The following is a 23,888-nucleotide window of genomic DNA, read 5'->3' as shown; positions in this document are numbered from 1 at the left end:
TTTCAATTTCGGAGTCCATTTAAGCGATTCTGTTAAGCAATATTTGTCTTGTCTCTATGCTGTCTCCTATCATCACCACTAAGATTGTTAGTAAAAAGCAAAGAGGATGCTTTCACAAAGAGAAACATGCAACATATGAAAACATTTGAAACTTGTACTTGGAAACGGAACATAACTCTCAGTTAATTATCTTCCACATACACTGTACACATTATGCATATTAATTCACAACTAATTATTCCAGACTCATCTCCATTCCCACACTTCGGCAGCACCATTTGTACTCTTACAAAAGTGGGAGGGGAGGCATTTTCCAGCATGTTATATAAGCGTAACTGAATCTGATTAGTGTTCAGTGAGACAGATGGTTTGCCGTTGTTGTTAGTAGGGACAGCATGCTTTCTTCCATAGGAGGAGGAGGAGGAGGAGGAGGAGGAGGAGCTTTCCCTGTCACTACATGCTGTGAAAATATTACAGTCCGCAGCTCTGGGTTCTTTCTCACTGGACACAATTTCTAAAGTGAAGTAGCTTGGTGACCTTTCTCGCCGTTTAAATTTCTTCAAGGCCCTGAACCATGATTTGATGGGAAATAACTTGGAAATTGAAAATTTTACCATACCATACAATACCATACAACACAACACCAGTACAAACAAACAAACAAACAAACAAGCAGGCAATATCAAAAGGTTCCTTGATGGTGCTGAGAAAATGCTATGGGTGAAGTCATTGGGAACTGAAAGAATTTAACTTTTTTCTTTTACTTTTATCAGTTTTACATTAAAAAATAAATGTAAAGGCATGGAGGGGAGAGGGACCTCTATATTTGTAACATCAGTGTCTCCTAATGATATGGGATGTAAGAAATTAGGAATGTATAAATGAGAAAACCATGTTTCTTTCCTAAGAGTAGCAATTCTTTTCATTTTTTTTTTATTTACCATGAGAAATCTCTGTGCATGATCTCATGGCACATTGAAGCTGCTGAAATCTCTAGTTTCTGATCAATCTCCCAAGGCAATTTGTGTCTTAAGATACCAATTTAGATATAGTGTTGCATTTTACATATCAATTTCTCGGCTGCTTTTAATGGAAACATTTACAAATTATGAAGTCCCCCCACCCTGTAATCACAACCACCAGCAACAGTTCAGTTTAATCTTTAAATGCCTTATGTATGGATATCTTTATTTTACTAGATGCACTAATACAATAATGTTACCTGTTTTGAAAATCTGAACTGTTCCTTACCCATGTCAGTTCTGTTCTTTACCTGGCAGAATGGCTGCTGTAACATATGTGATTAGCCGTAAAGGGAAAGTGAAGCAACCAATCATATTATTCCAAAGAAAGTATAAAATATATTTTCTTTGGAATAAACACTCCAGGGCCCTTTGAAATATGCCAAATATGCCAGCCAAGTTTTTCATAAATTATCTACATGGAACAATAGTTAGTATTTCCAGGGAGAAGAGTTCCAACAGAGAGGAGACCTCAAAGTCAAGATTTGATCCAGCTGCCACAAGCAAGCATCATCCAGATGAGTTGTAGCTCTGGCTGCTAGATTAACAAGCATAACAGAAATATTAATGAAGAAACTCTTCATTATAAACCTGGTTCTGTTGGGAGTAGATGTTGCCACAAATAATATATTTAAACATTAATTAAATATAAGTGCTCCTTGATATTCTGGAGGAAAATACCCATTTTCTGGGAAAAGTGGTGATAGTAAAGCTACTTTGGGGCTATAAAACTGTATCAGTATTGATTATTCTAATGCACTGAAATTCTGATGATCTTATGGAGTTGATCAAATTGCTCATTCTTAAAATTAAAGAAGTGAAACTGTAACAGTGTATTTGTAGGAAAGTTTTTTTATGGTTTACTGACCTAGCATCATCTCCAAAACAAAGCATTTTTTGTTCCTAAAATGTACACCTACATTAACAAGAAGTGAAACACAGAGTTCCACAAAATCAGAATCTACCTGAATTTATTTCACTGCCAGCTGAAATTCATTTATGTGGCTGAGGAAAGATTTCACAATGGTATAATGTATTTTCAAGAATAATGTAACTGCCTTAAATAACTCATTGGCCCAAGTAAATGGTCTTAATATCTAAATATATGGCTTTTCCGCACATATTTTTAAATAGTATCTACAATAACTATTTCTAATTTAGAATTTAAAACCAACTGAGACATATAATTTAATCTTAATGTAATAATAAAACCCTATCTGATACTCAATTATGAAAATTTAGTTCCAAGTTGAGAACAATTCTCAAGCTACTGCAATTTCAGCAAGAGCTCACTGCACTACTGAGAGATCATATAATAACATTTTAAATTTAGATACTTTCACTGGTGCAGTCAAGTCACACCTCTAGACTGTAAGGGTTGAAATGGAAAATTTAAGCACACTGTTTAGACCAGACAGAACTACTGTAAAAAAAAAGGGCAAGAGCCCGGGAAAAGAATAGCCAGTAACAGTAATGGGTTATTGCTGAATCTGGCCTAAACTTTGAAACAGTTCTTGATGTTCCTTATTAATCTTATCTAGCATGACCAACAGTCAGAAATTATGGAAGTGTGAATCCTCTATTTTCTGAGGAGCTCTAGATTTCTAATCTGTTTTAGACAGCATTGCCAAATTTTTAATTAGTTTATTACACTAAGCCAAAACTTTCAATACATTCAGCACTATTATTACACAACAAAAAGTAAACTCATTTGCCTTTTAAAGGAAGGTTACAGTTCAACATTGGTCATAATCATTAATAGTTGATACAATTGTATTAATTGTTTTCTAATAATTCACCTGAATTATGTCTACTACTACAGTGTATGCCCCTCTGAGTGAATTTTGGCTCCGACAAGTTTTCAGGGCAAGATTTTCAGAATTCGTTTGACATTGCCTGCTTCCTAGGGTTGAGCGTGAATCACTGGCCCAAGACCACCCAGCTGACTTCATGCCTAAAATGGAACTAGAATTCATGATCTCCTGATGCCTCAACCGTTACACCAAACTGGCTCTCCATTGTAATGGAGAGCAGTTTAACATAAGTTAAACTCTGTGATACTTTTTTGACACTTTTTTGATCATATAACAGAATAGGTGGGTTAAATTTCTCTCAGAAATATTTCTGGATCTCTACCAACATAGCATTGTAGTGGTATATCTGTGCTCCTTGAGATGTCTATAGAAGCATATACCGTATTTTCCAGCATATAGGATGACTCGGCGTATAAGATGGCCCCCGACTTAGGCGCCAAGTTCCATGCCTAGAAAGTTGTCTTATATGCCAGAAACTACCGTAATTTCTGGCGTATAAGACAACTCGGCGTATAAGACGACCCCCAACTTCGGCGCCAATTTCCATGCTTTAGAAAGTTGTCTTATACGCCGGAAAATACGGTATGTTAATGCATTTCTGGATCTCTACCAACATAGCATTGTAGTGGTATATCTGTGCTCCTTGAGATGTCTATAGAAGCATATACCGTATTTTCCAGCATATAGGATGACTCGGCGTATAAGACGGCCCCCGACTTAGGCGCCAAGTTCCATGCCTAGAAAGTTGTCTTATATGCCAGAAACTACCGTAATTTCTGGCGTATAAGACGACTCGGCGTATAAGACGACCCCCAACTTCGGCGCCGATTTCCATGCTTTAGAAAGTTGTCTTATACGCTGGAAAATACGGTATGTTAATGCAGTTCAGTATTAATACTTGTTATTTTAATGAGTGCTAAACCAATATAGCTAGGAATACATTTGCTGATACTTCTGATGCTTCTTTTAAAAAAAGAAGATTCCTCACAATGACTTTCTGTGCTAAATGTATTACTATGACTTAACCAAGAAGATTTTGAAAACAGTGGCTCAATATGGAATATCCCGTTCATGTTAATTTATGGCAGTGGTTCTCAACCTTTTTATACGGCGACCCCGGTCATAAGCAGGTGGCGCACATGTGCGGTGGCGCCCCCCTGCGTGACACGCATGCGCGGCGGCGCCCCTGTACAACACGCATGTGCGGCGCCGCCCCGCGTGGCGCACATGCACGGCGGCACCACCATGCGCCACCCCATGCGCGGTGCGCATCCGCGGTGCGCATCCGTGGCGGTGCCCCCTGTGCTACCCCCTGCGCCACCCCCTGCGCGGCACGCATGTGCGGCGGTGCCCCCATGCCCCCCACGGCGTGCATGCACGGCAGCACCCCCTGCGCCGGCTGACAAAAAAATGGTGGATCACGTTGTTTGGCGACCCCTGTGAAATGGTCGTTCGACCCCAAATGGGGTCGCGACCCACAGGTTGAGAACTGCTGATTTATGGCTTTCTGCAGTTGTTGCTATAAAGAACAAATAATGACCAAAAATAAATACAGAACAAAATACAAGAAGCCTGACTTGAAGATAAAATTCAGATTTCGGACTTCCTGTGGATCAAGCGGCTACGATGGCTGCTTTTCACAAAGCAGCCCGTTCCTGGGTTGTATAAAAGCAGCAGGACTTTTACAATCAGCTGTCCTGTGGCTTGAATTTCTTCCCTGGGAGAAAGGGAAGAAAAGAGCTGCTCAGCAGAGGTAAGAGCTCCCCTGGATCCCCATAATTTCAGGGATCGGAGGGTAGAGCTCCCTCTGAGCCTGAGCCAACTCCGCACTCCAGGACATCTTTGTCCCGAAGTTCTGGGATGAAGCAAGGCGTCGCTCCCACATCTGTTTTTTTTGGAGGCTTGTGAGTATTCAAATGCAGACGGAGCAGACCAGGAGAAAGTGGATTTAAGATTTATTGTGACTTTAACTCCTGCAAGCATCTTCCCCCTCTTTTTTTGTTTACTTTCCCTTTTGAAGAAAGGGAAAGTGAAAGGCAAAATGGCGATTGTCTTTCTTGTTTGATCTGCATTACAAAGTTAAAATCCGGATACAGACTAATGCTTTAAATATAGAAGCAAGAATTTGTCTTTTTATTGTTTGTTTTTTCTTTTTTAAGGAATATTTAAAAGAACTGTGATTTTTTTCTTTTCCTTTTTTTAATTTTTTTTTAAACAAGAATCTTTCTTCTTAGAACTTAATGAAAATGGCTTCAAAACGTTTGCCTCCTCCTCCTAAAGCTACTATCTCTTCCCCAATGACCCAGCCTGTCTCCCAGAAACCAAAATCACCTCCACCCTCTCCTCCTCCTGCAATTTCTCTTAAAGATTTACAAGAAGCTTTAAAAAAACATGCTTTGGATATTAAGGAGGAAGTAAAAGATCTTATAATTGCAGAGAGGGCAGTTACAGAAGAACTATTGGAGGCTAAAAGTAAGCAAATAAGGGAGGACATACTTTTTGCCTTTCAGGGCCTCGCTCTGCACATAGAAAGGATTGACGACAGGATCGAGGAGATTAATGAAAATGCAGCAAGAATGGAATCCAGGATGGAGGAGGTGGAGAATAAGATAGAAATCACACAGGATGAACAAATTATGTCACAATATAGAGAGATGGAGTATGCTTTGCGTATCAGGGGGCTGAGAGAGAATCCTCAGGAGGACTTAAAGATGCTTATTGTGAAAGATATTGCTCTTAATCTGGGCTGGAGGCCTGAAATAATCGGGAATGAGATAGAAAAAATTTTTAGAGTCAACTCACGGGTTGCTAGACAGAGAAACTTACCAAGAGACGTGGTCATCTACTTTTCTAGAAGATTTACTCATAATGAAATTATACAGGCTTTTTACAAACAAAAGTTTCAAATTGCAGATCAAGATGTGATAATTTTAAAAGAAATACCTCCCAAAATTTTAAGAGGCAGAAAAGATTTTGCTTTTCTGTCTGATGAGTTAAAGCATCGTCAAATCCAGTTTAGATGGGAGATTCCAAGAGGAATAATAGTGAATTATGAGGGGATACATCATAGATTAACTACAGTTCTGAAGGCAAGAGATTTTTATTATTCTATTTTAAAGGCAAGATAGTCTTCACCCCCACAAACAAGGATAATGGAAGAGCCTGTTATGGCAGGAGCCTCATCAATGATGGTTATGGAACAAGATGTACAGAATTTTGAGATAAAAGAACAAAGGATGACACGAGCTGCCCATAAACGTAAAGAAAAAGAGCAGCAGCAGAAGAGTGGAGATAAAGTTGAAGGCATGGTTATTACAGAGCCTGTGGGAGGGGCAAGACCCAAAAGATCTTCGACAGTGGATCTGCAGGCCATGCTCCAGAGGCTCCAGGCCGGTGGAGATGGCCAGGCTCCTGACCTGGAATGTTAATGGCTTAAATGTGCCACAGAAACGAAGAAAGATTTTTCATTATTTGAAACAACACAACAATGATTTGATATGTTTGCAAGAGACTCATATAACTTTAAAGGACTCCAAACTTTTGATGAATCCTCATTTGGGTTCATATTTCATTGCTCCAGCTCCAGGGAAAAAAGGGGGAGTGGTAATTTACGTGAAGAAAAATTTTCCATCTAAATTAATTGAGACTGACTCTGAAGGAAGATATCTTTTTGTGGAATTATCATTACAAAGTAAAAAAGTTCTTATTGTTGGATTATATGCTCCTAATCAGCAACAGAAACAATTTTATAAGTTTTTGCATGGGAAGATATCTCAGTTGGATTATAAATCTGTAATCTTGATGGGTGACTGGAATGGGGTTCTAGATTCAACTATAGATAAAAGGAGCTTTTCTAAAACTTTTACCCAAACTAGGTTACCTAAAACTTTTTTTGATTTGAAAGAAGAATTGGAGCTTATTGATATTTGGCTAGAAAGGAATACAAGTGATAGAGATTTCACTTTTTATTCGGATAGACACCAATCATTTTCAAGAATTGACTTTTTCTTGATTACTAGTGACCTTCTTTCTAGAGTGAGGAAGGTGAAAATTTTTCCTAGAACTTTGTCAGATCACAGTCCGGTGTGAATGGAATTACATTTGGAAGATGGGAATAGAAGACCCTGGAGATTGAATGAGAATTTGTTTACTCGGGAAGAGTTTGTACAAAAATGTAAAGAGCATTTAAAGGACTTTTTTGTTATAAACATGAATAAGGGAACATTGATGTCCATGGTTTGGGATGCCAGTAAGGCATATATGAGGGGAATTTTAATTCAATGGAATAAGGTTTTTAGGGAAAAAGAGTTAAAAAGACGTAGAGAAATAGAAGAAGAGATTAAATTAAAAGAACAAGAGTTTGCTCTTAATCCAACTGACAATAACTTAAAGGTATCTATAAAGATGCTTAAGGAACAATTTAATATGTTGATGGCAGATCAGGTGGCTACTAATCTGTCGTATATGAGACATAATACTTTTTGTAACACGAATAAGCCTGGGAGATGGTTGGCTTATCAGTTACGAAAGAAACAGAAAGCTAGAATTATAGAGAAAGTAAAATATAAAGGTACTGAGGTTTTCCAGCAAAATTTGATCCAAAAGAGTTTTTTAGATTTTTATACAAAATTATATTCAAGTGATAACATAAAGGGTGTGGATATAGACAAATACTTACAATTTGTGCATTTTCCTAAACTCTCAGAGGAACAACAAAATGGGATGAATAGATTAATTACTGTGGAGGAAATTGGTTTAGCTATTAAGCAGTTAAAGGTTGGAAAATCTCCGGGAACAGATGGATTGACTTTGAGGTATTATAAGACTTTATCTGAAGAAATGATGGAGCCTCTAAAGGAACTTTTTAATAGTATTATGTTGGGTACACAAGTGCCTCCTTCTTGGAAAAGAGCTTTTATATCACTGATTCCAAAGAAAGATCAGGATCTTACAGAGCCTAAGAATTATAGGCCAATTTCATTATTAAATGTTGATTATAAGAGTTTTACAAAAATTTTGGCAAACAGATTAATGCAGGTTATGAAGGACTTGATTCATAATGACCAAGCAGGATTTATAACAGGGCGATATATGAAATATAATGTTAGACAAATTATAAATTTAATTGAATACTTGGATAAGAATAATCAGATTCCTGTGGCTTTTATCTTTTTGGATGCTGAAAAAGCCTTTGATCAATTAGATTGGAAATTTCTATTTTCATTGGTAGAGAAAATGAATTTTGGGGATAATTTTTTATATGCACTTAAAGCTATATATCAGCAACAATCCGCACAAATCGTTGTAAATGGGGGATTGACTGAGAATTTTAATATTGAAAAAGGGACAAGACAAGGATGCCCATTATCCCCTTTGTTATTTGTTTTAACGTTGGAAATTTTATTGATTCAGATTCGAGAATCAAAGGTAGTTAAGGGCGTAAAGATAAGGAAGAATGAGTATAAATTGCGGGCTTTTGCGGATGATTTGGTCTTAATTTTGGAACAACCAAATCAAGCGATTGATTGTTTATTAGAACTTATAACACAGTATGGGAATGTCTCTGGTTTTAAAGTTAATAATTATAAGACTAAGATATTATCTAAGAATATGTTAGTTAAGGATAGGGAAAGTTTGGTCAAAGCCACAGGTTTTCAGATGGTAAAAAAGGTTAAATATTTGGGAGTATATTTAACCGCTTCAAATGGAAAATTGTATAAGAATAATTATGAACCATTATGGGGAAAAGTACAAAAGGACTTAAAAGACTGGAAAAAACTGCAATTGTCATTGTTGGGGAGAATTTCAGCTGTAAAAATGAATGTTCTACCAAAGTTTCTTTTTTTGTTTCAGATGATACCTATTTTAAAAAAAGAGGCAAATTTGGATGAATGGCAAAGGGGTATCAACAATTTTATATGGGCCGGAAAGAAACCAAGGGTTAAGTTTAAGATTTTACAGGATGCTCGAGAAAGAGGAGGACTTAAGGCACCCAACTTGAAATTATATTATGATGCAGCCGCTTTAACTTGGTTAAGCGACTGGCTCAACTTAACAAATAAGGATATTTTGTTTTTGGAAGGTTGGGACTTAATATATGGTTGGCGTGCATACCTGATTTTCAATAAGAAAGTTGATCGGATTTTTAAATTACATATTTTGAGGAATGCCTTACTTCGTGTTTGGAAAAAGTATTATTTTAGATTGAATTATAAAATACCTATCTGGGGGATCCCCAGACATGCAATTGAGGGAATTTCTAAGGGGACAAATTTTGATAAAATCTCGTATAAAGAATTGTTAATTTGGTCTGGTTCGAATTGGCATTTGAAATCCCTAGATGTATTAAGGCAAGAAAATACTCTACAGTCATGGTTTCAATACTTACAAATAGTGGATAGATGGACTGTAGATAAGAAAGAGGGAATAACATTAGAAGATAAACAATTGGTTATTCAGATTAAAAATCAGAGTCAGGCCCATATAAAAAGAATTTACAATGTTTTATTAGAGTTAGACTCGGAAACAGAATTGGTTAAAGACTGTATGATTAAATGGGCTCAAAATATACAGGAACCGATTTCATTGGATTTATGGGAGACAATTTGGACTAGAAATGTTAAATTTACACAAGCTCAAAATTTGAGAGAAAATTTTTATAAAATGTTTTACAGATGGCACTTAGATCCTAAAAAATTATCTTGTATGTATCCTAACATACAGCCCAAATGTTGGAGATGTGGTAATAAAGATGCGACATATTTTCATATTTGGTGGAATTGTAAAAAGGTAAAGGCATTTTGGATTATGATTTGGTGGAACATTCAAAAGATTTTTAGAAGGAAGATAAAGTTTACTCCTCAACTATTTTTATTGGGTATCTTTGTGGATTTAAATGATAAAGAAACTATTTTGATGTTGAATTTATTAACTGCCGCAAGGTTATTAATAGGTTTATATTGGAAGAAAGATTCTTTGCCTACTTTAGAAGAATGGGTATTTAAAGTATCTAGTTTTGCAGAGATGGCAAAAATTTCTGCCTATTTAAAGGATCATACACAAGAAAGATATATTACTGTATGGAGAAGATGGATAGATTATATTCAGAAAAAGTATGGAACTAAAAAGTTTCACTTATTTTATGAATGAATATTATAGTAAATATTACAGAGAATTGTCTTATAGGCTATTGGAGTTAAAGGTCAAATATGATAAATTTTTTCCCCTTTTTTATTATTATTTTTTCTTTTTTTTTCTTTTTTCTTTTTTCTTATTATTATAAATTCTTTTAATTATTAACCCTGTATTCTGCTCTGGGAAGTGAAGGGAGGGGGGTTGGGGGTGGGAGGGAGGAAATGTGGGGGAGGGTAAGTGTAATATAGATAATGGTTGCTTATAGGGGTGCGGCCTGGGCACTCCCCTTATGCTGCGTTCATGGGTTTGATAGGGATGAGAGGTGGGCAAGTGTAGAGAGGAAGCAGGGTAGTGAGAGGAGAAGGGGAGGGGAAGAGAGTAGGATGGGAGGTGAGAAAGAGGAGGGAAGTAGGGAATGTTTTAAGAGAGGATGGACGCGGCCTGGGGGGAGTGCGTAGGTCGTAATAATGTTTATTTTATCTTAAAATTGTATTGTATACTGTTTTTTTTATAATGTTTATATGGAAAAAATAAAAAACTTTCATTGATAAAATTCAGATTTCAGGAATTATGCAAAAGTAAACTCTTTCTTCCCACTAAATGTTTTATATTTTGAGAGTATATCCAATGAAATTGTTTTATTTTAAAATGTTTTAAGATTCTATTGCTGTTTTATTTTTTTATATAGATTAAAATGTACATATTAAAAATGTCACTTATATTTTTGTCCAATCTAATCCCCCCAAAATTATTCATGGAGGATATTTTGCAAATTCATTTATTTTTTAGGCAGTCATGAAACCAGGGCCTTTGAGAAGCTCTGTTCTATACAGTGCTGCTCAGAAATACAGTAGGGGCCATAATTGTGGAAACCTTTTGGGAAAAGTGTATTTTTGAGGTTTGATGGCTAATAACATCACTTTTTTTTGGAGTAGTACCATAAAATTATATATCAATGGAAGGATATTTTAATCAAGAAGGTAATGCAACATAGTTTGTTCAATTATCTGTACTGTAACCTATGAAAAGATATAGCCAAATAACCAGAAAAAAAGGAAACACAACTTGCTTAGGTTGATATCAGGTAGCTTTCTTTCATCTGATTGTAGCCAATGAGCACGAGTGTTTAGAGCAATCAGGTGTCATTTTGTTTTGGCAATGAGCCAATCAGATCACAGTAGGATTCAGTAGTTGATGTCATGTATTGAAGCTGAGAGGATGACATTTGTCAATGTGTTATGTGATCGCTATCAAGTTGGTTGGGTGTTTTTTTTTCTTTCATTTAGTGAGCTTGTAAAACGTAATAAAATTAAAGTAATGGTGCAAAGAGTTGACTGGTTGCCCAGAAAGTGATGTAAAATAGTATTATTAAGTGAACAAGACTATAGTTATAAAGAAATTAGAAGAAAAATTGGTGGAAACTTAACCAAAGGTGGCATTTCTACTGTACACTTTTCCCAAAAGGTTTCCACTATTTTGGCCACTATTGTAAATGTGTATATTCCACAAGCAGCTGAAAATGGGAAAAGATGTAGTTGTTACAGATATGTTCTGCAGATAGGTTCTAGTACATACTTGCAGATAGATTCTGTGGTCATGCTCTTGTATACTTTTTCTTGAAATATCTTTTCAGAAGCAAATCAAAAGTCTTGCATTGCTTATTTTTTTTTTTACATACCAACATATTAAATAACTACAGATGATGCCATACAGTAAAGAATGATATATATTCATCTCAACATGCAGTAATTAAAAAAAATCTTGAAATTTGAGATCAAATGATCATTTAAGTATTGAGAATACATGCTCTTTGGTTAGTTCTGAGCTCTTTATTCCCTATTGTATGGTAAGTTCCACACAGGGCAGAATAATAAAAATATTAAACATATTATTGTAGAAGGTTTCAAAATACCTTTTCGACGGACAATGAATTCGAATTTAGCTGGCACCAGGGTGTCCAAGCTGATATTAATAGCATCTAGGCCAGCCTCTTTTAGCCGGGGTAACAGTCTGGCTAAATTGATCCCATTGGTTGTGACAGAGATGGTTTTCAACCCTTCTAATTTCCGTAGCTGAGCTGAGAAAATACAGGGGTGACAAAAGATTAGCAACTATATTAAACTGAACAACAGGAAGAGAAAAAAATAAATAACATGGTGACACTTTCATCCTGTAATTTATATATAATAATATAGGATTTTGAGCATCACATCTGGGGCTTCCTAAATTTGTTTATGGAAATCTATATCCATTTCTCTAAATTTGGTGATCTGAAAATTTTTAGTTAAAAAACTCCTTAGTTGGCAGCATCACTCATAATCAAGATAAAAATATCAATATACTGTACATATTCACATATAAACCCATTGGAGGATAAGCCAACCCTCAATTTTTTTTACCAAAACACCATGAAAAATGTGGCACCCAACCCTATCGGACCCAGACCAAGAAAAACAGAACAATCCAGCCACAGTTTATTTATTTATTTATTTACACCAGATTGATAGAATCTTGCCTGTTTACAGCTATACCATTATACTGAAGTAGAAAGTTGCAGAAATATCATGGAAGATTCCAGGGAATGTCTATGTTAAATCTCTTCTTCCTTCCATCCAGCTCCTGGCTGTATTATCTCTTGTGTTTGGAATGTGCTTCCTCCTTTCCAGGAAATTACCTTTTCACTGTAGTCCAGACATGTCAAACACAAGGCCCAGGGGCCGGATTCGGCCTGCGAAGTGGTATAATGTGGCCCGCAAAGCAATCCTAGAAACAGTGAGGGAATAGCCCCTGCTGCCTTGGCCCTGGCCAGCTGGGACCCAATGTACAATTTTGTGGTGACCATCTATGCTGAAATGCATTCAGTCTTAGCTCACAAGGCTGTCTGGAAACAGTGAGGAACCAGTCCCTGCCGCGTCGGCCCCACCCCCTGGGTGCATGCTAGGGAGATGTCACCCTTTGTGAGGAATGAAGAAATGCACCACCACCTGGAAGTGGCCAGCAAATGGCCCTTGCCTACTTCACATATCCGGCTTGATGGGCTCTGGGGGAGGGGTTTTGGCAGGCAGCGGGGCACTCTCCTCATAATGCCAAGAGGCTGAGCCAGGTGGTGCAAATCCAAAAAGAAATGTGAGGCCACCCAACTCCCAGCCTGCCCGGTTTCAGGAGGCAGCGGGGCACTCTTCTCACAGCGCCAAGAGCTGAGCTGGTGGCGCAAATCCAAAAAGAAACACTAGGCTGCCCAGCTCCCAGCCTGCCCAGTTTCAGGAGGCAGTGGGGCGCTCTCCTCACAGTGCCAAGAGCTGAACTGGTGGTGCGAATCTGATGAGAAGTCCAATACTGCGTAGCCCCCAGCCTGCCCAGTTTCAGCTGGCAGCAAGGTGCAAAGTTGGCGATCTTTACACTGCCTGGCTCAACCTCTTGGCGCTGTGAGAGCGCCCCGCTGCATGCCAAAACCACACCCACCCAGTAGGCCACACCCAGCAGCCCCACCCCAAGGGCAACCACAATGCTGATGCAACCCTCAATGAAATTGAGTTTGACACCCCTGCTGTAGTCCATTGTATGACTTGCATTCTTAATGGTGTTTTGGTTAAAAATGAGAGGGTCTGCCTATCTGCAATATATACCAGAACTCTTTATGGTATATAATAGCTGTGAGGGCGCATTGGTTAGAATGCGATATGCAGGCTAACAGGCCCACAGCCAGGAGTTTGATCCTGACCAGCTCAAGTTTGTCTCAGCCTTCCATCTTTCTGAGGTCGGTAAAATGAGTACCAAGATTGTTGGGGACAAAATGCTGACATAGTAAAACATTCAGAGAGTGCGAATAAAGCATTATGGAGTGGTATATAAGTCTAAGTTCTACTGCTATTGATGAATAAACCCATCCATGGATAATCAGAATCTAATTTTTTTAGGTGTATTTTGTCACTTAAAAGTCTTGTCTTACCCACAGGTATATATGTGGATCACAAGATACACATTGATATTGGCTCTCTAGTATTTTTGTACAGCAGAATAAACTTACAGATCTGCTTGAATTCTCAAAGTACAGGCCAGCATTGTGACATACAGTATCTATAACAAGTATACCTATGATGTCCACCACATCAGGCCGGATAAGAGGCTCTCCTCCGGTCAAACGGATCTTGTCCACACCTTCCTTCACAAAGAGCTTGGCAAGAGATATGATTTCCTGGGTGCTCAACAATTCGGATTTGGGAGTTAGCTGAACTCCTTCCTCTGGCATACAATACTGACCTGAAACATGCAGTCAAGAGTTTTAAGACATGCTTGTTTCTCAATATAAGAAGCAAACTATTTCCAAACAAGGTTACAATATTTTGCTTTCCCTTTTTCTCCGATGATCTGTAAAAAACTCCACAAAGAGTGAATGAATGAAAAAAAATACCTACACATCACACTATCCTATAGATAGCCATCTTATATGCTACAATCCCAGGAAGAAACTAGCTCCTGGGGATCTTGAGATGTGAAAACTTCAGCTATATGGGAATTCTACAGGAAGCACAGCCGTTGCTGAGAATTCTGGCACCTTAAATTTAACACTTTTGTAGGGCTCCCAGGTAGAAAACACTGCAGTAATTTTTGTGAATTAGCAATTCACTTCATTACATACATCTGACAAATTAGACTATAGTTCCAAGATGTTTGTCATTAAAAATACTCTTTTAAGGTCTTGTTCTTTTTTTTTTATTAAAAGTTTTACAAATTTATTACAATATAAAGGTCTTGTTCTTGTTATCTATATATTTTTCTGTGTTCCATAACCAAAACAGATGAACATGAGACAATTCCAAAAAGTGCCAATACTTATTCAAATCCAACTTGTTGTATTTTGCTTTAGTAATGAAATTGATGAGGGTTTACCATTTCAGGTTCCCAACTGCTCCAGGGGAAAGAAGATACGTTATCCAAACAAGTTGGACTAGATTATGTTTTAACACATCTGCTCTTTTGTTTCATCCAAAAGTTTTGCTTCTAATTTCACAATCTAATTAAATCTGCAGGAAAAGAATGTTCTATAAGTTATTGGCCCGAACAGCTTCCATCAGCATGAAAAACAGCATCAATGAAACAAATACAGTTTTGGGACTGCAGTGTGTGGCATTTTGAAATTAAGTCATTAAGACACTTGCTAAACATAGGTCCACTAATAAGATGTTATGAGAACAAAACTTTGAATTTTATAACTTAGTTTATATTCAAAATAGAAAGACTTACATCTGAGGTTGCATTTCTCAGTTAGGGAGATTCTCAAGTAGTTGTGCTGGCGTCCAAAGCTATCAGTCAGGAAATCAGAAAAAGGGGCAGCATCAGATAAGAACCGTGTTCTTCTTGGGACTGCAATTGCCTATGTTATAAATAAATAAATTTTCCACTTTTCTGAGAGTTCATGGAACATGTGTGTCAGAATCCAATTATACTTCATCTCCAGTTATCAATTATAGAAAACCCCATTTCTGCCCTCTCTGGATTCTGTCATAAAGAAAGAGAAGGGGGTGAACAAAGGGGCTTTATGGCCCTCACTTCCTTTGGTACAACTTCAAAGGGATTGAATGTGGTTAGCACCAAAAGGCCTTATCATAACAAAGGAGGCTATTTACCTTTCATGTAGTTTATCTGAAGTCTCCATCCAGCCGGCAGAAAGGAAAAAAGGGGTGGGATTGTGATGCCTGAAACTGTCACTGGAAGAGGGGGGTGATTGGGTGGGACTACTGGGGAACCCCTTAAAACCTCGAATGGGAGAGCTTGAACCCCAAGTCCTGTCTAGAACGCCTGCAACCATTTTCTCTTAATAAAGGATTCCTGTTGGAAGAATTATTCCAAGAGTTCTGTCTTCTTAAGATGCAAAGTGGGGTGGGTCCTTACAATGTGTTGATTCTGCCGAATGTAGGAATGGGAGGGAGTAGGGAACATAATTAAGCAAAGGCAAGGAACTCAGCCCAGAGTACCCAATATTTGCATGCTTCTTTGCATTTTAAAAGATGGCATTCTTACATGATAATACAAATTAATAGAGTGAAGGTGGTCATGAATATATTCAATATATCTTTATTATCTATGTACTGAAATCTTTAGGAGATGTATCTGATAAAAATTCCAAACAGGATCTTGTTGCGAGTTGCTCCAATTCTTTGGAATACCTTAAGTATTCCAAAGGGTAATCAGACTAGATCATTCTCTGCTCTCAGGCATTTTTTTTTTCAGGAAGAACTTTGGCTGCTGGAGTTAAGGGATATTTCATATCTTAATTACATTTAGGAGTAAAGTTAATGGATAACACAATAATGGATTTTGCTCCCTTATTTTCAAGATTATTTATTATCAAGATCAGGTAAAGTTTAATACCACTTTATAACACCTTGATAAGACCTCACTTAGACTACTGCATCCATTTTTGATTGGCACGGTACAAAATAGATGTTGCGATTTTAGAAAAAATGCAGAGAAGAGCAATAAAAATGATTAGGGGCCTAAAGATTAAAACATATGAAGAACGGTTGCAGAAATTGGGTATGTATAGTGAAAAGAAGGCCTCAGGCTGACATTATAACATTGTTCTAACATTTAAAGGGCTGTCACAAAGAAAAGAACATCTATCTATTCAATCAAAACATCAATCAAAGCACCTGAAGGCAGGACAAGAAGTAATGGATTGAAACTAATCATGGAGAGAACCAACCTAGAACTAAGGAGAAATTTCCTGACAGTGAGAACAATTAATCAGTGGAATGGCTTGCCTCCAGAAGTTGTGGGTGCTCCCAACACTGGAGTTTTTAAGAAGAGACTGGACAGCCATTTGTCTACAATGGTGTAGGGTTTCCTGCTTGAGCAGAGGGTTGGACTAGAAGACCTCCAATGTCCCTTCCAACTCGGTTATTCTGTTATTTGATAAATCAGTCTAGACAATTGTCTACTTCTCTAGACAATGGATGCTCACTGTTATCAATAAAGTAGGGTTTTCTCCTGTGGAAATTAAGTTTTTGGATTTGAAAAAAAAAATCCTATTTGCAGTTAAACAGACATTCTGTTCAATAGATACCCTTCCCTATTTACTATATATAACATTTTTTTGTGCTTACTGGGAAGCCTTTCCCAGAAATCTTTAATCAGGTTTTCTTAAAGCTCCATTTCACTATCCTGCCAAGTTATATCATCTCAGCAACAAATAAAGATCACTATTATGTTATTCAAACATGAAAAAATGATTGAGACAGCAATTCTAACATTATCTCCAAAAGAATGCTGATTTTTTGGCTTATCATGTATCCAGGGTCAAAACAAAATGCCATCAGCAATAGAAGACACAGAAAGGAAATGCTAATATTGAAATGTTCATACTGAAAGCTCATCTCAGAAGCATATTGTTCTTGCCCTGCTAAACAGTACTTTTCGGAACACAGAAGAAAAAGTCAAATATTTGATTTGGCAGCTATTATTGAAGCATCTTTCAAAAACAAATGTAAAAAGCCTGAGGTAACCTTTACATAATCTCCTGCTGGACTATTCTCTGTTCTAGACTACTGAGTAACTTCATCTTTTTATCAGCACTAAATACAGATGAACACCACAGAGAAAAACAATCAAAGAAATTGTGTATAGAACCCACTCTGGTAGGCCAAATCCCCCATTTCCTTTAGCATCTTGTAACATTTTCATCTTAATTCTAGCTTTCTTTTCTTGCCAAATAAATTTCAAAATTAATGAATTTAAATCTTCAAAAAAAATCTTCAATTTTATAGGTATTGTTTGAAATAAAAATAAAATTTTTGGTAGTAAATTCATTTTCACTGTAGCAATTCTTCCTAGTATTGACAATTGCAAATTTTTCCATTTTTCCAAGTCCAATTTTATTTGATTTAATAATTTTATATAATTATCTTTTTATTGTTGAACATCTTGCTGTCAATTGTATTCCCAAATATGTAACCTTTTTAACTATCTGTAAATCTGTTTTTTCCAATATTTGTTTTTTTGTTTATTTGTAAGATTTTTAACTATTACTTTAGTTTTTTCTTTGTTTATTTTCAGTCCTGCCATTTCTCCATACTGTTCTATCTTTTCTAATAGTTTAGGAATCATCTCCAAGGGTTCTTTTAAAATGAGCACCAAATCATCAGCAAATGCTTGCAATTTGTACGTTTCACCTTTTATTTCTAGTCCTTTGAGTTCTGTATGTCGTCTAATATTTCTGTTTAAGACTTCGAAAGTGAAAATAAATAACAATGGAGATAATGGACATCCTTGCCTGGATGTCCATATCTCATAGTTCTCAGTATAATCTCCATTCACAATCACTTTCGCTGTTTGTTTATTATATATCATTTTTATCATATATATAAAATTTTGTCCAAAGTCCATTATTTGTAATTACTGAACCATAAATTGCCAGGAAACGTTATCAAATGCCTTTTAAGCATCTAGAAATATTAGTGGCATTTGTTTCTCTGGATGTAATTCATAGTATTCTAATACATCCATTATCACTCTTAGATTGTTTTTAACTTGTCTCTTTGGTAAGAAACCATTCTGGTCTAAATTCAGTTTAGTATCTTTTTAGTCTCTCAGCCATTACCGAAGTAAAGATTTTATAGTCCACATTCAATAACAATATCGGTCTGTGATTTTTTTTATCTGTGTCAAACCTGAGTCTTCTTTTAGTATTAAAGTAATATTTGCTTCTATCCATGTCTTTGGAAGTTTGGCATCCAACAAAAGTTCATTGCAAACAAACAAGAAATGGAAAATCAGAGGATTAACTTGTCGTGGTGGGCACATTTACAAATGCAAACTAGATATGAAAAAGACGTTAAACTGTATGGATTTTATAAAGAACAGACAGTATTTGATAAGACTTTGTTAACTTCAGATGAGAAACTAATTAAGAAAATGTATAATCTTTTATTAATTTTGGAAATGAAAAGTGAACAAGTTAAAGAAACAATGATAAGAAGGGCGAAAAACTTTGGATATAATATAGAATTAGAAAAATGGCAAAAGTTATGGGAATGAAATTATAAATTGACAATGTCAACTTCTTATAAAGAAAATTTATATAAAATGTTTTATAGATGGCACTTGCCACTAGCAAGATTAGCAAAAATGTTTAAAAATATGTCAGATAGATGTTGGAAATGTAAACACAACTTAGGCACGTATTATCATGTTTGGTGGACATGTGATAAAGTAAAGAATTATTGGAAAAAGATACATACTTGGTTAGAAAAGATGTTGGGAGAATATGTAGATTTTAAACCTGAACTTTTTTTTATTAGGTATAATGCCAGAAAAGATTAATAAACAAAGTCTATATTTGATTTTACACATCACAATAGTGGCAAGAATATTTGCGCAATATTGAAAAATGAAGGAATACCACCAGATGAAGAAATAATTAAAAAAATATTGGAATGCACAGAGATGGAAAGGAAGAAATGGACTATTATCAAACTTGGGAATTACTTTACCGATGGTTAGAGGAAAAAATAAAGGATTAGGAATTTAATATGTATTAGCGTTGGTTGAAAAATTATTATTATATGTATGGAAAAAATTAATAAAATCTTACAAAAAAAGTTCATTGCAAACATCTTTCAACGAAGTATAGCTAATTTGATCACCCTTGTTTAATAATTGTTCTAGTCTGCTATATCAAAAAGCAGAATTCATGAGCAACTTCGGAAAAATTGTGATGGTTGCTTAAGGCCCTCAAATCATTGCAAAACCAATAATGGTCAACCAGAGTCCTCAGAGAGGCATAGACAGGAAATTAAAGCATTTGCCACTCTCTGATCCTTGTTTGCATCTTTAATCCATAGATTATGCTAGCTGCAGTTTCTAGAATTGGTATTCTAATACATCCAGAGCACAATTCCCCCCACCCCAAATTGGTTTAGATATGTAGTTTTCCAATCCAGCCACTTGCTCCAAATAGACAATTACATCTGTGAAACTCTGAGAATAGTTTTACAATTATAGGGGCAGTCTATTCTTCAAAGAAAAATATGTTTCCAGGAATAAACATGTCAGGCTTCATTATATTGTATAGCGCCTTATTGACACAGTATTGGTTTCATAAAGGATGAAAGAATGACCTGATATCTTTTAACATATGAATGCAATTTTTGTTGCATGCAGGTGTGCTCCACTGGGAATTGCATTTAAACATAACTCCTATTAAATACAAGCTATCCAGAGAGCTAATGAAGAGTTTAGTTTCCCTTATCTCTTTGCTGTCATTTTTAATGCTTGTTTGCATTTTTGGAACCCACATATAGCCCTCATTCACACAATCCCCTAACTTAGAAATAAGCAAACCATATTATGGCTAGGTACATTGTGAGAAACTATAATTAGCTCAATTTGTAAAATATATCCATGCGTATATATTTCTATTTGATTTGATTTTCACATATAATGCATACATTCTTTTCTGAATAAGTTGTAACCTTCCATCACTGCATTTCATGAGAAACATTTCATCAAACCTCCATTATACTTATGAAATTGATCAATATTCCTATATCAGAAATTCAAGAACATCTGATTTCCGACATTTTGCACATTATAAAAAATAAGTCTGCATCCTTCCATAAAATGGTAAAATGAGGACCCAGATTGTTGGGAGCAATATGCTGACTTTGTAAACTGCTTAGAGAGGGCTGTAAAGCACTGTGAAGCGGTATATAAGTCTAAGTGCTATTGCTATTAACTTTTATCTCCTTTAAGTATCTCTGCACATACTTCACTTATACTAGCACATTAAAGTATTTTAACGGCTAAGTCTTTCTTTAACAACTATCTGCAGTTACATGATGATGATGAAGATGATGATGACGATGGTGTTAGCCATTCAGTCGTGTCTGATTCTTGGTGATTCTATGGGCCAGGTCTCTCCACATAAAATAACTTTACAACCAAACCTTACATTTACAACCTTTGCAAATCTGTAAAGCAAAAGAAAGCCAAAGATCATAAGCACAGTCATACTTTCAGTTACTGACTGCTTTGCTTAGCAACTGAGTTGCTGATCTCAAATATAGTCACTAAATGAGGACTACTTGTGTAATTTTTTCTTTGGTAAGAAATGAAGTGCTAATGCCCAGTTAGGGTATGTGGAAAGCAGGCTCTCCATTTCCCCCCCCACCCCACAGAATCAGCTGTTTTGGCTTGTTTATTTTGTCTCAATGAAATAGTGGGCATTTAAACTGAAACCTGGCACTAGTTATACAGCCTCAGCCCTCTAAACTGCAATGGGGAAACTACATTACTACATTATAGTATTGGGTGGAGCTGAAGCCAAAAGTAACATAGTCCACATGTGGGACTAAGGTTACAATTTTTACATTCCGTGAATGTACCAATTATATTAAAAAGAACAAGAAAGCCTCACATATTGAAATACGTAGCTAAAGAATTTTAAATTATTGTGTCTTTATTTTACCTTACAAGTGAGTTTTATTTTATTTGGACATGGGAGCTGAAATCCAAAGTTCCAGTTTGTTGAAAGGAAATGTATACACAGTTCTACCCTGAATGATTCAGCGAAAGATTTTGGGAGGATTATAGGTAATTATGCAACAGCACCCTTGCAAAATTACTTCAGAGAGATACCATCTTACCTTCAGGCCGAAATAGGAGAAGTTGATAATACATCAACTTAATACCCGCTTCAAAAAACACAAATAGTCCAGTTCATTCTAGCACATTAATCACATCAACCCAAAACCTTAACTGTGATTACAATCAAAGAAGATCAAGAAAAAAACGAATCAAGTTATCAAACCTGAAAAATTACTTTAACATAATTTCAAATAGTTAAATATGTTATTCTGAGTAGCCTTTTTCAACTTGCTACCCTTGAGAAGTATTTGGTTTCACTTCTTGAGAAGTATTTGGTTTCACTTCTTATCTAACTTCAACTAGTTGACAATTATATGAGAATCGCAAAGGGAATTAGTTTCAAACCCAAGAATGATAAAATTGTATTGGCAAAAGGTAATTTTTCATTTCTGTTGTTTTCTAAATGTTAACATATACAGAGTGGCAGCCCTCGCCTCAGAAAATGTCCCAAACAGAACTTTTGGATTAAGTGCTGAGTTAAGGATATCATGTAAGCACTTGCTTCTGATAATTTTCAAATTCTTCTGTTACATGCTACTGTATTGTTAATTCACAAGGACTTTAATTCCAAATTCATTCTGAGTGCCAATACCTGTCTTATAAAGAATAAGAAAGTACTCCTATGTGTGTGGTGGTTTTTTTCCCATCAGAAAGTACTCTACCCTCACCCCCACCCCCATTACAGTAATGTTTCTTAGGTAAAAAAGCCTGGTATATTCTGGGAGACATGGTATAGGGTCTAGTGCCTTGAGGGACCACCTATCTCCCATAGTATCGGTTCAGGTGATTCAATCCTGAAGGGTTGGTGTGCTCAGAGATCCTTCAATTAAATACTGTCAACTTTTAGGATTCCAGAAGCACACTTCCTCTGTAAGTAAATTCCCCTCAAGACTCTGATGGCTCTTACTGGATGTCTCTTACTTTGCCGCTGTTTAGAAGAGCAGTTAAAAACCTGGTTCTTCACCCAGACCAGAGGTCTTCAAACTTGGTCCTTTTATGACTTGTGGACTTCAACTCCCAGGATTCCTCAGCCAGGCATGCTGGCTGAGGAATCCTGGGAGTTGAAGTCCACAAGTCATAAAAGAGCCAAGTTTGAAGACCCCTGATCCAGACCTTCAGCAAGAGAAAATGAGATTCCTTGCTTCATCAAGCTTGCCACTGTTACCATTTTATTGATAGTGTTATTTGTTCGATTGTTGTGAGCTATCCAAGAGTTGTTGAGAGTCAGGCAGCATGCAAGTTTAATATTGTAACAAATTCCTACAACATTATGCCACTGTTTGCTTAAACTTTCCTGTCTTGAATAATGACCGTTACATTGGTTCACCCTATGCGTGGACTGTAAAGAGTTTACCACTTCTCTTATCTCTGTGCTGCTATCCTTGTCCTCCAGTCTTGGACACAGATATACCCTTTGTTCATACAACCTGGGGAGAAACACATCCATTTGGTGGACAAATATGTTGTGGGAATTCCAATTAAACTCCTCCCTACTTGATGCACTTTCGGAATATGCCACGTTGTGTCAAGGACGCTGTCCCAGGTTTAGGTTATTTGCCCGCTTTAGGGCCCAAGGTATTTCTAAGAGGCGCAATTAGCGACTCAAGTAAGACTTCCATCGGACTGCAAGGGCTTAAGAAAGGCAGCGTTCGCCGTTCACCCAAGGCACAAGTCCCTCCTCTTCTCTGCTCGCCCTCCTCACCTGTTCAGAGGACAATTCCAATGCGTGTTGCTGCTGCTGCTGCTGTCTCACTGGTGTCCCGGACCGACAGCTCCTGCTCAGCTGGACTCGGAAGACCCCACGAAGAAGCAAACCCCGGCGCCCGCGCTGAGATACCCTGAAAGCTGATAAGGATGCCATTCCTCTTGCCTAAACTAAGTCACTTTCCCACAATCTCTCCAACACGGGCCAAAGCAGAAGTAGCCGGCTGGAATCACGTGTGCCGAGAAGGAGGGGAACCAGTGACCAATAGCGATCGAGGAATCCGCTGGGCATGTCGGGATTTGTATTCTGCTCAGGCCTTCGCGTGAGTCGTTGCGTAATGTTCTAGTTGGGTTAGCGGTTGCCCAACCTGTATGAATTTGCGCGATCCTCCTGAGTTTTATCTTTCCAGGAATTCAAAGATAAGGAGCGGCGAAGAGCTGCAGGCTTCCCTGGGTGTCGAGCGACTTTCTCTGGCAGCAGCTATCCGAAACAAAAGCAGGAAAAGAGAGAGGAAAAAAAGGAGGGGGGAATGGGCCGGTGTATTATTCTTAGTTTTGGAAAAGCTAA

General features: G+C 36.9%; 1 protein-coding gene across 5 annotated transcripts in view; it reads right to left on the bottom strand.

Moving 5' to 3' along the window:
• Positions 1-23,505, bottom strand: part of MOCS1 (molybdenum cofactor synthesis 1) — a 39,512-nt gene extending 16,007 nt beyond the window's left edge. For 3 of the 5 annotated variants that reach the window (XM_039337086.1, XM_039337082.1, XM_039337085.1), the window contains exons 1-4: positions 23,319-23,505; positions 15,215-15,344; positions 14,063-14,230; positions 11,883-12,047 (exon numbers count right to left, since the gene is read on the bottom strand). In XM_039337086.1, the coding sequence (XP_039193020.1) occupies positions 11,883-12,047; positions 14,063-14,230; positions 15,215-15,344; positions 23,319-23,477 (622 nt within the window). In that variant the 5' untranslated portion in view covers positions 23,478-23,505. Of the gene's footprint in view, positions 1-11,882; positions 12,048-14,062; positions 14,231-14,860; positions 14,995-15,214; positions 15,347-23,318 lie in introns of those variants that run through there. The other 2 variants (XM_039337083.1, XM_039337084.1) reach the window with 2 other exon arrangements.
• Between the last annotated feature and the right edge of the window lie 383 nt (positions 23,506-23,888).

This window comes from Crotalus tigris, unplaced genomic scaffold (assembly GCF_016545835.1).
Source record: "Crotalus tigris isolate CLP2741 ecotype Arizona unplaced genomic scaffold, ASM1654583v1 scf7180000017668.6805642782:7212621, whole genome shotgun sequence".
Taxonomy (NCBI): domain Eukaryota; kingdom Metazoa; phylum Chordata; class Lepidosauria; order Squamata; family Viperidae; genus Crotalus; species Crotalus tigris.
Note: the sequence above shows the minus strand (reverse complement) of the source record. Positions and strands in the feature narration are given on the sequence as shown.